The sequence below is a fragment of the Astatotilapia calliptera genome, unplaced genomic scaffold, assembly GCF_900246225.1.
Source record: "Astatotilapia calliptera unplaced genomic scaffold, fAstCal1.2 U_scaffold_6, whole genome shotgun sequence".
In the NCBI taxonomy this organism is placed as follows: Eukaryota; Metazoa; Chordata; class Actinopteri; order Cichliformes; family Cichlidae; genus Astatotilapia; species Astatotilapia calliptera.
In genome coordinates, this window is record NW_020535800.1 from 38,862 (window position 1) to 55,386 (window position 16,525).

Sequence of the window (16,525 nt, forward strand, 5' to 3'; positions counted from 1 at the left end):
TTGGGAAAATGTGAAGATTACTTTGATGATGTGAATAACATGTGAGAAATTTCCTGTGTTGAAAACTAGTGTCACTTCTTTCCACAGCTATGGATGGTTGTGTATTGCTAATGTTTGTTTTTCTGAGAATGCTTTATTATTCTTATGATACAATTGTTTACAAGTGTGGAGTTTGATTTTACTTCCAGATCTTGTTTTCCAGGCCATGATGGTGTGTATGCAGGCTCCTGGCAGAGCCAGGTGTTAAGCAACCTTAATATGCAAAACACGCTAACATCTTTTATTGCAGGGTTACGGAGCTACTCCAGCGGAGATGCCCTGATGTTGCCTGGGACATGATCTGGCTAATCTTTTTCTTTAAGACAGGAATCTGAGTTTGATGAGTTGACGCGTGGGAGTGTCCATGAGTCAAGAGGCGGGGTCCAGGGATTAACATTAAATGTTTTCTATTATTGTTGCAGTGATTTGTGTGATTAACAGTTTATTTACAGGTATTAAACCTATGCAAGTGGTGCATCCAGGTTCAGATGAGGCTTTGATGGCCTATAAGTGAAGTTCACTGAACTAAAGAATGTGGTTTGATGATTGTTGACATGCTCTCCAAATAGAAGTTTTCCCTCCTAGCAAGGGAATATAGGTGCAGCAGTCTGCTGAAAGGGCTCTCCTGAGAAATCTTAAGAGGCCCATTCCAGGCACAGCTGACAGCCCAGGCAGTGGTTGAGGTCAAAGGTCGAGCTGTTTGGGGCCCATCATGAGATCAGACTTTGGAGCCACAGCAAGGACCATGAAACTGCGTTGGAATGAGGGCTGTGCCAAGGGGGATTTCCAGAGGCCAGGAGGGAGGCTTCAGGAGGATCGGAGATCATCTTCAGCACAGCAGACATCACACAGAGAGCTGTGCTGCTGAGCTTCCAGGAGATCAAGAGGAGACTTCCCACAGCAAGATTTTAAATAAAATGAAAGATTCAACGTTGACGCTGAGGAAGACAACTAAGGTGTACGATGTGCTCTGCCTTAAATCTTCAGCAGCGTTGGAACATGAGAACCTGAAGGATGAGGGGAGCGTGCCAAGCTCCATCGACAGCGCAGAGGGAGTCTAAAGATGGCATCATGATTCTGTGAAAGCACAGGAACCAGAAGCTATGGTGGTGATGACAGCATTTCCTATGAACATCACTTAATGCTGTGTCACTATACTGTGCATACGATGACACTCTGAAGGCTGCTGGGATCATAACAGCAGACGAAGGCCTGAAGTGAGGTGATGGGGGTTGGTAGAGGCCATAAAAGTAGAGTGCTGAAGAGGTCTGCAGCTTTGGAAATAGCTGAGACCCATGTTGACAAACAACAAAACCAACTGGTATGTTTGAATGTCTATTCTACATACATTTGGACTCTGGTCCTATGGACAGTGATGGAAACAACTGGAAGAGACATTCATGACGCCCTGCCAAACTAAAACCACTCTGCACAGATGATGAGTGATCACCGCAGAGCTGGGATGTTTTTGAAAATGTTACTTTTTTATTTTAACTATTAAATTAACAATTTATTTGTTTGCTCGTAGGATGCAGTTTGCCATTGGATGAGCTCAATGAGGAATGGGATAACTGCTAATACATTTGTTAAACTGTGTGCTTTTTCAGTAATTTAGGGTGATTGACATATGCTGTGTATAAAATGTTTGCATTGAAGCTGTCAGACATGAGGTATTCATAACTGGGAACTTTTCTAGCATAATTGTCAAAAGGGGGGAATGTTAGGTTTTGTATTGTTGATTGTCATTTATGCTTAGAAATATCTACTTATATATGCTTAGAGTTTTGTACTTAGTTGTAGATTGGTAGAGGTTTGATCCTTGATAAGTCTGCAAACTTTGTGTGCATTAGAAATACACACCCACATCCTAGGAGCATAAGAGAGGTCCTATCTTCTCTTTGTTGATATATGGTATAGCAAACACACGTATATCTCTTTAAGCATAAGAGCCCTTTGTTCAGATGGACCCGCTAGACTCCTGGCACCAGCTTTGGGGAGTCTTCACAGGGTCACATCTTGACCTCACACACACACACACACACACACACACACACACACACACACACACACACACACACACACACACACACACACACACACACACAGTATTCTTTGTTCACATGTATACCTATGTAAGATGTTACATGTTAATGACTAGGGATGGGTATTGATAAGATTTTAACGATTCCGATTCCATTTTCGATTCTGTTTAACGATTCGATTCTTTATCGATTCTCTTATCGATTCTTTTTTTTTTTTTTTTTTAAAAAGGAGAACACTAAGGTCGATTAGCTCAGAGCTTTGTTTTATATCTTCTCTTTGAACAAGATAGAAATTTAGGAGTAACATGGCCTTACAAACCCAACAGTGAGATCTTGAGAGATCCAGCCTACGGCTCTTCAATGGGGTGTCACAGGGTCCCCAGGAAAAAAAATTGTAAATGTAAAATAATAAAATAAATATTCTTGTGAGACATATCACATATTGACGGGGTTGGGTTATGTTAAAAAGTATAAATTGTTATACTTTGTTCATTGGTTCAAAGGTACCCCACACTTCTTTTTTTGTTTGCTTGTTTGTTCTGGTGTATTTTTCATTTGAACTGTTACTCTGCCAGAGTACTCATATTTACAAGATGGCATTGAACGCCCCATTGGTGTATCAGGAAAACTATTTTGTACGTATGTTCCTTGAAGGGGATTGAAGTCGTTCTTTTTTCCACCGCAGCGAAGGGCTAGGAGTAGGCGAGGAGCTGCTGTATGTTTTTGTTATCGAATCGATCTGATTGTGAAATAAAGCATATGCAGTGAGAAAGCAACTCCAGGAGTCATCCCTGCCTTAAAGCTGCAACATTCTTCTGTAGCAATAACAAAGTATAACATAAATTGTTCTGTGGCAATTACACAAGAATATCCAGTAATGTCCCTGCCTACAATTAAACACATTCACTTACCAAAAATCGGGGGCATCTGCTGTGGCAAATGGGTGCAAGCCTTTGACCACAAACTTAGACACTGCTCGGTGACATTAGTCTATCCTGGCCTGAAAGGAGACGCTACCGGTAGACTGCAGCGAGAACTGCCAGCGAGCGCCAGCCAGACTCTGTCTCTCTCATCATGGTCACCTACATGTACAGTAATGGCAGGTCTTGTAATAAGGCAGATTGCGCTAACATAATATGCACTGTTAGTTGATTATTTACCTGCCGCATTAACGGGAGAGGACGTGCAAACGTTAGCGCTGCTGCTGGGTTGAGAGTCACGAGTCCGGAGCGGAATTAAAAACGCGTGTCATCGCGTGTTTTGTGAGCAAATGCTTTTGCATATTCGTAGTGTTTCCTCCCTTAAATGAAATATCTACTTTGCAAGTTGCCCTGTTGTCATCGGTTCTCATAAAGTATAATCAAACTTTTGAGCGTTTGAGCCGCTTAGGCGCCGTGTTTCCTGCCAGGTAAATGACGCTCCGCAACGTGGTGACGTCATTCGGGGCGACTGGAATCGATAAGGGAATCGTTTGCAAAAATGGCAAACAATTCCAAGGAATCGAAACAGTGGGAACCGGTTCTCAACAAGAACCGGTTTTCGATACCCATCCCTATTAATGACCCTATGCATATTCATGTAACCACAATAAAAGGAGTGCTATGGGGAGCCTGGCTGAGAGTCTGACGGAGGTCAAGTGGTGGGACGACGCTTGGCTCCAGCCAGGTCTCCCTCATGCATGAGTAAACCAGAGAACTTTGCCTACTTCGTGTCTTGCTTGCTGTGTAATTATATTGTCTTTAACGTTCCAGCGAATAGGTTCAAGCTACAAACCTATCACCCGCCGCCATAAACTGGACAATGCTGAGCAACTCACGGTGGTGAGTGACAATGACTCTTATGCTCACCTTCCGTCTGACGCTAAAAGTAATCAGCTCACTTCTGATCCGTGGGGAACTTCCCTTATGGATGACGACGTGGACAGGGAAGAATCGTTTTGCTTTGCTCCCTCTACACAGGGAGAGATGAAAGACAATACCCGCTCGCCTAAGTCTGCACGTGCGGTTAAAGGGAAAACTGTGAACCACTCTACCAGGTCAAACACACTCAGTTCCGGTTCCGTCTGTTCGGGTTTTGTCAGGTCCGGTTCAATCATCCCCGAGTCAACCCACTCCACAACTGTTAACCCAAGGATTTCGAAAACTGTTAAAACAAAGACTGCTAATACTAAGACTGCAAAACATGAAGTGGACGGCGGGTTCATTTTTGATAGATCTGTTTTTGTCGACCCAGTACATGTTGACCCTGAGCCTGCCGTTTCTACGACTGTTTTTTCTGAGCCTGCTCCTTTTCCTGCTCGTGTTTCTCCTCCTGGGGCAGCTCGGGCCCAGCGTACCTCTGCACCCGTACCAGTTCCTCGGGTGGGGGAGGCTGAGGCCCAGTTGGTTTCCAGGCCGGCTGAGGCTCTGTCCCTTTCTGCACCTGTACCAGCTCCTCGGGTGGGAAGGGCAGTTCCCCAGCCGTTGCCGGTGCCTGTTCCGGTCCCCAGGGTGAGGTCAGCCAGGATACAGCCCGTCTCCGCACCCGTACCTACTCCTAGGGTGGGAGTGGCTAGTGTCCGGCATGTGCCTGCACCCGTCCCTGTTTCTACTGAGGGCTCAGGAGAATTCGGTCTACAACCCACACCGCCATCACTACTACATGCCTTTCAGTCTTTAGCTCAGTCATTAGCGCTGTTAGCAGCCCAGTCCGTAGTGCACTTTCCTGTGCTTCCGTTAGCTCAGCCCTTAGCCCACTGTGCAGCTCAGCCAGCTCCCCATTGTTCAGCTCAGTCATTTGTTCCGTCACCTGCTCAGCCTTCTGTTCAGCCGGTGGTCTCTGCACCTACTGGTCATGCCACGTCAGCTGGAGGGCCCGAGGAGCCCGTCTGGCCTCATGCCACGTCAGCTGGAGGGCCCGAGGAGTCCGTCCAGCAGCCTTCCTCGTCGGCTGGTGGTTCCGGAGAACCACACCAGCCTCATGCCACGTCCGCTGGAGGGCCCGAGGAGCCTGTCCAGCAGCCTTCCTCGTCGGCTGGTGGTTCCGGAGAACCACACCAGCCTCATGCCTCGTCCGCTGGAGGGCCCGAGGAGCCCGTTCAGCCTCATGCCTCGTCAGCTGGAGGGGCCGAGGAGCCCGTTCAGCCACCTGTCTCCGCTGGAGGGTCCGAGGGGCCCGTTCAGCCACCTGTCTCCGCTGGAGGGTCCGAGGGGCCCGTTCAGCCACCTGTCTCCGCTGGAGGGTCCGAGGGGCCCGTTCAGCCTCCTGTCTCCGTTGGAGGGTCCGAGGGGCCCGTTCAGCCACCTGTCTCCGCTGGAGGGTCCGAGGGGCCCGTTCAGCCTCCTGTCTCCGCTGGAGGGTCCGAGGGGCCCGTTCAGCCACCTGTCTCCGCTACAGGGTCCGAGGGGTCCGTTCAGCCACCTGTCTCCGCTGGAGGGTCCGGGAGGATCCGAGGGGTCCGTTCAGCCTCACGCCGCGTCAGCTGGAGGGCCAGAGGAGCCCGTCCAGCCGCCACCTGCGGCAGCCTCGTCATCGCCTGGTCCAGCTTCAGCCTGTGCTTCGACTGGTCCGGCTTCAGCCTGTGCTTCGCCTGGTCCGGCTTCAGCCTGTGCTTCGCCTGGTCCAGCTTCTGCAGCCTCGCCTGGTCCGGCCCCGTCATCACCTGGTCCGGCCCCGTCATCGCCTGGTCCGGCCCCGTCATTGCCTGGTCCGTCTGTTCCTGCCTCGCCTGGTCCGTCTGGTCTTGCCTCGTCTGGTCCTGTGCCCACCGGGCCTCGGCCAGTACGCTTGACACTGGAGCACCGCCGCTGCCTTCCGCGCGGCCGGCCACCTGAACTGCTCCGTCGTCTCCTTCGTCGCCGCCGCTGCCTTCCGCGCGGCCGGCCCCCTGAACTGCTCCGTCGTCTCTTTCGTCGCCGCCGCTGCCTTCCGCGCGGTCGGCCCCCTGAACTGCTCCGTCGTCTCCTTCGTCGCCGCCGCTGCCTTCCGCGCGGTCGGCCCCCTGAACTGTTTCCATGTCGTCGCCGTCGTTGCCGTCCGCACGGTCGGCCCCCTGAACTGTTCGGACTCTGGTGCTGCTGCCCTTTGGGTTGGCCCACTGGACTGATTTCTGGACTGTCCTCTGTGCTTCTGGTGGTAGTTTTTGTTTTGGCCCTCCGTCCTGGACCCCCGCCGCCCGCCCGTGGGGGGGCTTTTTGTTTTCATGTCTTTGGGCGTCTGGGATCCGCTCTTGAAGGGGGGGCTCTGTCATGATCCTGGGTCTGTTGACCCAGCGTTTTGAGTTTTAGTTTATGTAAGCCCTTCAGGTTTCCTAAGTTCATTTGTTATCATGCCTAGGTGTTTCTAGTTCTTATTATTTCCCCTCGTGTTTCCAACTATGTTAAGTCTCCCCTGCTCTTCATGTGTTTCATGTCTGTGTCTTACGTTGTCAAGTTCGGGTTGTCATGTCTACGTCTCATTATGTTTCCTGTTTTATTGTGAAGAGGTCTGGTGTTTCTGTGTTCATCGTGTTCAGTTTTACTCTACCACTGTGACGTCATTATGTTCATGTGTCAGCTGGTTCCCCATGTGTTGCCACTTCCCTCATTATCCTCCTGTGTCTATTTAGTCCGTGGGCTTTCAGTCATTCTTTGTCAGGTCGTCTGTTCTCTCAGTTCACTTCGCTGTTGCTCCTTCCCTGTGCACCCTGCTGTTGATCATTCTGCTGTTGTTCACCCTGCTGTTCATGTCTCCGCTCCAGGTACCCATGTCAGTTCACTATGTTTAAGGTTTTTCATGTTTTGTTTTAGTTCACCCAGTTTAGGTTATTGTTTAGTTTTCACCGATGCCCTATTATTTTGTACCCTCGTTGCTAGCCTCAATAAACGGCTTGTTTTGTTAATCCACACCTCCTCTGCAACACATACGGTCTGCCCCAGCCAGACCGTGACAAAGCAGGCTAAAAGACGTCAAAAAGAAACACGTCGTTGCCATGACCAAAAGAAATTCCAAAATAGGCGAGAAGTCTTGAGATCTATCAGTTTGGACAGGGTTAAAAAACAATTTCTACAGCTTTGGAGCGCAAGTGCACCATGTTGGAACCCATTATCCACCAACTGAGAAAACTAGAAAAGATGTGGCCGAAATTACCCCATCGCACATCGACGACTCACCGAAAAAGTCAAGCGAATCCCAACAACACCCAGAACTATAGGCCTTGCCTTCCTCTGTAAAGGTCAGAGTTTACGATTCAACAATACAAAGGAGACGGGGCAAAAACAGCATTCATGGACAAAACCACTGCTGACCAAGAAGAACACAAAAGCTTATCTCAAATTTGTCAAAAAAACATCTCCATGCTCCACAAGATATTTGGGAGAATATTTTATGGACTGAAGAGAAAAAGTTTTGACTTTTGTTGCATTTGGCTTAAAAGTGACGCATCATTTCATAGAAAGAACATCATACCAACAGCGGTGGTAGCAGTGTGATGCTCTGGGGCTGTGTGGCGTAGGTTTGTCTGCGGCTCAGCTGCAGGGGAGGGGTGGGGCATTGGGTTCAGGTGGTTAGCGACGGAGGAGTCTGGTTAAGGCAGCTGGTGCCCAGTGTTAAATCATGCCTCTGCTGTTTCAGTAGCTCGCCACGACCTGGAGGGAAAAGCTCTCTACCAGGAGAATGTCCAGCTATCAGTTTGTGCCTTAAATCTAAAACTTGGGCTATTAACCCTCTGGGGTCCAGGGTATGATTGGCCGTTTTTGACTACTTTTGATTTTACCTCTATAGCTCACCTTTAAAAACTGTTTATCTTGCCTTGTTTGGTATCGTTACTTTCAGCACAGCTTTAAATATCTGAAATTTGAGTTATTTTTTCATTTTAGAATACTATATTAGCACAATTGATCTAAATTCAGACAAAAATGTCAAAATCCGAGTAGAAAAAGTTAAATTTTTTTACTGTAAAACCCACAAGCATGTTTAATGAATCATTTTCATAACTTGAAATGCGAATAGATAGAATAAAATTATGCATAAGTTTTGCAAACAACAAAGTTATATGGTACTATTTACCTAAAAATGCAGCCAAAGCCTCAGGCGTTTTTTACATAACCATTTAAATCTATTTACAGAACAATCAGTTCTGCATCAAATAAGAAGGCACACAAATTATTCGTGTTCAGTATAAGACAGAAGAGAACAGCACAGGCCTAAACCAGGTCTGACAGCAGGAGGTGCATCAGTCCAGTTTTCCATGTGGGAACAGCGTTTACACTGGAATCTGCCTTTGACGGCGTTTTTGGAGCAAATGTGACATTCAGCAGTATAACTGACACACAATACAAAACAATAACTACACAACACACTAACTACAGCCTCCAAACACGCTAAAAGTCACTAATGTCTCTCTCTTTTGCTCGCTTTCCGTCACTACTAAAAATGCCGTTCTCCCTAAATAACCAAGCGTCACATGTTGCCATATCATTTTTTGATTGGCTGACATGGTAAACTCTAACACTAATGGGGAAGGGGTGTTTTTTCTTTTTCTTTTTTCACGCACAAGCAGAGAGTGTTTGCTAGCGCTGTCTGTAGAAAACGCCGTTTTTACCGTTCTTCCTGCTGTAAACGCCACTGTTTTGTAAAGAAGAATACATCACGTGTATTTTTTATCATAACTCTGGTTTTACGTGGCCCATCGACACAATTCAAGAACTGGTATGTAGTTTGAAGTCCGTTACTTTCGACACAAGTTGAAATGGAGACTCAGAGTCGCTGCTTCTTGTAGTGGTGATGTGTCGTCGCGAACGAAACAGCTCTTAGAGCTGGCTCTTTGAAGTGAACGACACGAGCCAGCTCCTTATTGGGAGCCGTGCCCCCCCCCCTTTCTCCCACCCTTTTTTTCCCGCTTCACCTTGGGCTCAAATTGTGTTCATAAACATTTTGTACTTGTAAATCAGTTTTGTATGTGTAAAAAGAATTTGTGTGGACTTAGCCAAAAAAAAAAAAAACGTGTGAAACTCTGCACTCGGTTGTGGTTTGCAGTGTTTTGTGTTGTTTCACTTTTAAAAGGAAAAAGCTGAAAATTTAAATAGTTAAAAGTTGAAATGTAAATAGTTTTTTTTATTAGATGATTTATTTATTAAATTTTATGTGGAGTGAATAAATAAAAGAATGTTCACGGTGGCCCCTACAGACAAAAAACGTACAAAACACAACAGCAGTGCTCCAGGATGCTAGGGGGCAGTGTTGAGCTGATTGCCTCTTGGAGCATCACGGGATCCCCGGGCAGCCAATCGTCCGTGTGGTCTAGCACACTTCATTCTGCATAAGAGAGGGTTGGCACGGGTCTCCCAGTAACCAATCACACACGAGTCCTGGAACACATTGATTTACCTAGAGGAAGGCGGGGCCACCTGAGGCCAGAGGCCGTAACACCCCTCCCCTTAAAATACCAACTATGTTGGGCAGAAGCAGACATTAAAGAGTGTGAACAAAAACAAAGAACAAACACAGCAAAACATGTTTACAAGCGGGACAGACCATCAGCTAAAACATTTTCAGACCCCTTCTTATGGTGAATACTTAAGTTGTATTCCTGCAACAACAGAGCCCAGCGCATAAGGCGCTGGTTATGATTAAACATGCGAGTAAGGAACACAAGTGGGTTGTGGTCGGTGTACACAACAAGAGGTAACATGCTGGACCCCAGGTATACGTGAAAGTGCTGAAGAGCCAACAACAAAGTCAGGGTCTCCTTTTCAATGGTGGAGTAGTTTAACTGATTTTTATTGAACTTGCGGGAAAAGTAACAAACGGGGTGGTTCAAACCCTGCAAGTCTTCTTGCAACAGCACTGCCCCAGCCCCGACAGCACTGGCATCAACCTCCAGTTTGAATGGTCGTGTCAAATCAGGTGCAGCTAACACAGGAGTGTGGCAGAGGAGGACTTTCGCACTCTCAAAAGCATCTTGACACTCACTTGACCATATAAACTCAACTTTTGGGCTGAGTAGGTCAGTCAATGGCTTGACTACTGAGGAGAAATTTTTACAAAGGTTTCTGTAGTAGCCCACCATCCCTAGAAACCTACGCAACTCACGCCTGGTGGTAGGTGTGGGAAACTCTTTAATCACTGCCACTTTGGCATCTATGGGCCGGACCTGTCCACGTCCCACCTCCCTGCCTAAGTACATCACTATAGCTTTGGCAAACTCACACTTAGCTAAGTTGAGAGTCAGAGTAGCTTGAGCCAAACGGTGAAATACCTGCTGTAACGTTTCCAAATGATCTTGCCATGTTTCAGTATAAATTACTAGATCATCTACGTAGGCACTGCAGTTGGACAGGCCACGGAGGACTTTATTTACCAGCCTCTGGAAGGTGGCAGGAGCGTTACACATGCTGAAAGCCATGACTGCGTATTGTAGAAAATCATCAGGTGTAACAAAGGCAGAGATGTTAGAGGCACGTTCAGTTAAAGGGACCTGCCAGTAACCATTAAGAAGATCTAATTTAGTGACATACTGAGCAGTCCCAATACTGTCCACACAATCCTCAACTCTTGGGAGAGGATGTGAGTCAGCCACAGTCACAGAGTTCACCTTCCGGAAGTCTGTAATAAAACGGGGCGAGCCATCTGGCTTAGATTCCACTATACAAGGCGAGCTCCAGGGGCTTTGACTGGGCTTCGCTAAGCCATGTTGCAGCAGATAGTCAGCCTCCTGTTTCATGAGCAAGCGCTTATGGGGGCTGGCTCGATAAGGATGCTGCTTAATAGGTTTAGCTCCCTGGACATCAATATCATGCTCTAGCACCGTAGTGCAAGTTGGCACATCCCCGAATAAACAGGTGTATTCCTTAATCAAGGCAGTTATGTCTTCTTGCTGCTCCGAAGACAGATGCTCAAGCCAACTCGGCAATGCATTCAGCATTTCTGAGTTAGACAGACGGGGTCTAGAACAGGTGGGATAACGTAGTTTTAAACCATCAACCTCGTCCATCCCTCCTTCCTCTAGGTGGCTTGAGGCTACAATAGGAGCACAGAGCAGGGCAGCAAAGAGACCTTAGGAAATGGATCAGGCTCCTCAGGTTTCACACAGTCTGGGGGTGACAGAACATTGTTTCTGTTAGTCATTCTCCCCGGAAAACGAGGACATCAACACAGAATCAGAGAGGGCAATATCAGTATCTTTGCGAGCTTGTGCTCGAGTAATTGCACAGGCTGGATACAGCCCAGGGTGCATAGAAACATCAGAGGCTTTCTGATTCAGGGGGTTGTCTAATACCTCCAGACGAGGGAGCACTACCCCTCCTGCGATATCATTGCCCAACAGCATGGCCACACCCTCTATTGGCAAGGCCGGGCAAACAGCAACAGGGAAAAATCCTGTAGCAAGGTTTGATTTAATAAAAATTCTGTGAACTGGTCTGGGAGCGTAACCCATCTCTATCCCCCGTAGAACAGAATTAAAACCACATTCACTTTCAGCAGAAAACGGTAAAACACTTGAGAGGATGACAGTTTGCGAACCTCCAGTGTCCCGTAAAATACGCACAGGTTTTAACTCAGATGGATTGTCTGTTAGCGATAGTGAGCCATCAAAAATGAATGGTTTGAAACAGGGGTCTGGCACCCTACCACCACAACCGTGGACCTCATGACGGGCCTCAGCTTTTACAAAACCCACCCCTTTGGGTTGCTGAGCATTTGATGTTTTGCGTTTTAAGGCTAAAAAGTCAGCAATCACATGTCCAGTTTTATGACAGTAAAAACATTCACGGTTTTCCCTGGACCCAGACACTTTAGCTGTGTGGGGCTGTTGCACAGGGCGAACCCGTGGCTTCTCACTGTCAGTAAACGAGGCTTTATGAGTGAGTACAAACTCATCAGCAAGAACAGCAGCAGATGCAAGTGACGTCACTTTCTGTTCATTCAAATATAGCACAACACGCTCAGGAATGCATTTCTTAAAATCCTCTAACAAAACTAATTCGCGCAGAGCGTCATAGTCACTCGCTTTTGAAGCAACACACCACTTATCAAAGAGAACCCCCTTTTCTCTTGCAAACTCCACATAAGTTTGAGTTGGCAATTTCTTTTGCTGGCGAAACTTCTGCCTATAGGCCTCGGGAACTAGCGCATATGCCTGCAAAACAGCCGTTTTAACGCACGAGTAATCTAAACTGTCCTTTAAAGAAAGTGCAGCCACCACCTCTTGGGCTTTGCCGGACAGTTTGCACTGTAGCAAAAGAGGCCAAATCTCACTAGGCCACTGCAGCGCGCCAGCGATACGTTCAAATGCTGCAAAGTATGTATCAACTTCAGTTTCTCTAAAAGTGGGCACTAAAGAAATGCACTTATTAATTTTAAAAGCAGAAGCGGACGAGGAGGCGGGACCGGAATTGTCAGCAAAGACAGATGAGGCTTGAGACTGAGACTCCAGCTCAAGCTTTCGGAGCCTAACGGCTTTGTCTGCCTCTATTTCCAGCCTTCTTATTTCGAGCTGAACCCGCCTGTTCTGAGCCTGTGTATAAATACACAAACAATACACACATGCTTTCAATTGTGTAATTTAAGTGATCTAGTAGCTCTGGAGGGTCAGTTAATGCTAGAAATGTGTTTTGGAGTTTGTACGTGCTTTGTCTCTAGGGGCCACCGTATATATTTATATATAAAGGTATATAAATAAAACCACTTTTTTTACATTAGTCATTCCTTTTGTGCATAATTTTATATTGTTGTTAATAATAAATTAATTAAAGCAACAAAACAGCCTGTTGGGAGCCGAAAGAGCCGGCTCTGTAAAAAAAAGATGGGGTCAGGAAGTCACTGATTGTCCATTTAGTAACCCTGATGTGTTTAGGGCAGGCTTGTACACATACACGAGATGTCACGATCCTGGGTCTTTTGACCCAGCGTTTTGAGTTTTAGTTTATGTTTAAGCCCTTCAGGTTTTCTAAGTTCATTTTTTATCATGCCTAGGTTGTTCTAGTTCTTTGTTATTAGATTCCCCTTGTGTCTTCCGCCCATGTCAAGTCTCCCTTCCCCTTCATGTGTTTCATGTCTGCGTCTTATGTTTCCTGTTTTATTTTGAAGAGGTCTGGTGTTCCTGTGTTCATCGTGTTTAGTTTTACTCTTCCACTGCTTTGTCTCTAGGGGCCACCACATATATTTATATGTAAACATATAAATAAATCCACTTTGTTTGTTTTTTACATTAGTAATTTCTTTTGTGCATGATTTTATGTTGTTGTTGATAATAAATTAATTAAAGCAACAAAACAACCTGAAGAGCCGGTTGGGAGCTGAAAGTCCCGGCTCTTTTTAATGCGCCGATCCGAAAGAGCCGGTTCTCCAACAAGAGAAAGAAATCCCATCACTATCTTGTGGCTGTGTCGTCTTAAATTGGTCATGTGATTTTGACGTGTCGGCGCATACGTCGACCGCAGAGGGTTAAGATGGAAAATGATCCAGGACGCCAGAAAGTGGCCGAGTCAAAATCTGGACTTAAATCCTACTGACATGATTCTGCATGACCAGAACGATTGCGCTGGAAAACCCTCTGGTGTGACTGGGCCAAAACTCAGCGTTTCAAAAACACTTATGACTAAAGCTAGACTGCAGTTCTTCCTGCACAGAATGGCACAAACAGCCTTTTTGGGGTCCATTTCTTTTTCACACAAGGCCAGGAAGACGTGGGTCTATCTATAAATGAAATCATCTTTTAAAAGCTGAATACGGTTTTTACTTTTACTTGAACATGACGTCTCTTTTATTTTCTGTTGTTTTAGTAATTTGCCTTTTTAACAAAGCTTTGACCTGCCATATTTTTATTTGGCTGAATCAAAATTGAGATGAAATGATGAGGTTTACCCAGGACTGATACAGAAGTGCGGGCAGATCCTTCTATCACATTCTCAGGCAGATGTATCTCTGCTTCCTCCGTCAGCGGGCTTCCTGTGTACAGACACAACAAACGTCCAATCAAGAAGTCACCACTACAACAGAGTTACTGTTCAAAGTCACCAGGTGGCCTGATCTTCAGCACATATCGTTACATTTTGTGAAAGTAAAAAGATGAAAATTTGGCACATTTTATGTACACAGTGCACTCCACTGCTAATTTAGGTCATTTGTTTGCTGACATTATTTAACTGGTGTTGCTGATGGACATCACACTGACCTTTTGGACAAAGAAGCCAGTTGTACGTCTTTGTCGTCTCACTTCCCTCGGCCTGAGGAAAAGTATCTTTAAAATGAGTAACAATTTAAATTTTATGAGTAAAAATGTTTTTCTCGTCTCGTATTTATGACACTGACCTTCACTATGAGAGATTTGGTGACCACGTCGATGCGACCTCTGTCTGGTACGCTCACAACCTCATTATCGCATGACACATGGGACGCTACGGCCTCAGCAGACACAGTCACATTCACAGCCCCTAAAAGCAGCAGCACAGGTCACCTTCTTTGTCTCTCCATTAAAATAAAGGTTCCTGAGGCTATTTTACAGATTTTGTAGAAACCAGATGGAAATGTGTTGGGACAAAAGGAGGCAGTTAACTGTGATCATACTAAATCTAAATCTAGATCTCTAGATTTAATGTTGGTTCTAAGTCGAAGGTAAGATCAATTACAATTGGAAATTTTACTGCATCAGGCATGAAAAACATGAACTGAAAAAAACAGTCCAAAATGATGTCAGGGTTGCTGCTGAGTCCTGCTGGAGGCCAAAGTACTGCAAATCATAAGATCCATTTAAGATGAAGAAGAAATCATTTGCATGGCAATACAACTGCAAACAGTCTGTTCTAATGATACTGACCAAGGGAAGCATGCATAATGAATTGAAAGGAAGGTTTCAAAATGACTTGTAATTGGCTAAGACAGCTGCATTAAGTAAAGCATGAGGATGGAGGCAGCTGCTGCCCTCAGACTGGAGGTATAGACGTTCTGCCCCACTCCCTACAACCCCCACATTTAGCCTTCCAAACACAGGGGTTATATTCTTGGTTTACCTCGATTTGCAGCTGCATTCGACTGTCTACATGTCCTCGCTCTACACTGCACACTCACTGTCGTCTAATGCACACACAGCTTTCTAAATTCCATGAATATAGCTTATTGGGTCTCAGATTCTCTCATTTCATTATGATAACTTATATTTCAGCAGTATTTCTCACATAGTGTTTTTATAATTGCTCTTTATTGTTTTAATCTCATTTATTCTATTTAACCATCATATGTGGATTCTTTTTAAGTCACTTCCTGAGAGTTCACTTCCTGCTTCTGGGTGCTGCACTTGGGTCGTACTCAGCCTGCCACACAGCGGTTTCCTGGCAGTGTGGAGGACCAAAGCCTGATCCTCACCTAAGGCTGTTGGGATCATGGTCCACCTGAGGGTCTTGCGCTCGTTGGCACACAAACAGGATGTGTACAGATCACCAGAGAGAGGCGTGAGGGTGTAATCTGAGGACGGCCCAGGAGTGACAGTAACCTGTACGAGGAACACAGACATGGCTACATTTAAACCTGAGTTCAAATGTGAACACATTTTTAAGCATCTAAACAAATGCACAAGTTTGATGTTATGAACTCATGATCAAAGTAGACCTTCATTTTACTTGGATACTTTAATCACTCCCTTCCTAATCGTTTCCCTCCATCTGTTTTCTTACAGCCTCCACACTAAACTCTGTTCTACAAGGTGCATGAGCGCACAAAGAAAGCTAGAGGAGGGCTGGTAGTGTAAAGACATGTGATTGGGAAATCCTGGTGTCAGTGCTTGCAGGTGAGCTTGCAGGTGTTGGTGAGCAGGGGCCCTTCAAGAACGGCCTGCATCCTGCATGGTTATATTGCAGAAAAAATATTTTCTATTGTATTTTAATAACTATGATATAAATTTTGCTTAGAAAGTCATGTTTTCAGTATGGCTTTCCTTGGCTATGAACAGAAATGTATCTAAACACTTTAATCATTCATTACCATGATGCAGCTGGTCAGGTAGTTAAAGACAGTCGCCCTCAGTTCAAAGTGCTCCCCCCGGATGATGGAGTAGGGCATGGTGAGTTCAAGGAAGAAAGGTTGGAAGACTTTCATTTCTTTACGAGGAGCCAAACCAAAACCCTGAGAGGACAAACAGAAAGCCTCCGTCTCCCAGGTGGTGATGGTGTCTGGGACAGTCAGGGACACGCCCCTTTTTCCATCGTCTCTGAAGCAGCAGATACACACAAACATATTCTGTAATATAATCAAACACATCTTGCAGGAGCTTTCCTCTCTTCAGGGACTCTCTCTGCAGGAGAGGGAGATACAGGAGAGGTGGAGGAAGATCTCAGCCTGGGCGTCTATTGTCTTATGTAGTCTGGAAGATGAGTGGATGGTGGGGTGGGTGCAGTTTTCTCTGTGGTGGGGTTGGGTGGACTGTCCCGGGCTCTGTGGGACCGGGAGGCGCTGCTGCACTGGGCCCCGGTCTGGATGGGCCTGGGCCCCCT

At 46.1% G+C, this 16,525-nt stretch overlaps 1 protein-coding gene across 1 annotated transcript in view; it reads right to left on the reverse strand.

Moving 5' to 3' along the window:
- Positions 1 to 16,525, reverse strand: part of LOC113018310 (alpha-2-macroglobulin-like) — a 53,458-nt gene that overhangs the window by 26,320 nt on the left and 10,613 nt on the right. Inside the window, exons 6-10 of the mRNA XM_026161366.1 lie at positions 16,017 to 16,242; positions 15,402 to 15,528; positions 14,352 to 14,473; positions 14,215 to 14,266; positions 13,905 to 13,988 (exon numbers count right to left, since the gene is read on the reverse strand). Coding sequence (XP_026017151.1) covers positions 13,905 to 13,988; positions 14,215 to 14,266; positions 14,352 to 14,473; positions 15,402 to 15,528; positions 16,017 to 16,242 — 611 coding nt within the window. The remainder of the gene's footprint in view (positions 1 to 13,904; positions 13,989 to 14,214; positions 14,267 to 14,351; positions 14,474 to 15,401; positions 15,529 to 16,016; positions 16,243 to 16,525) is intronic.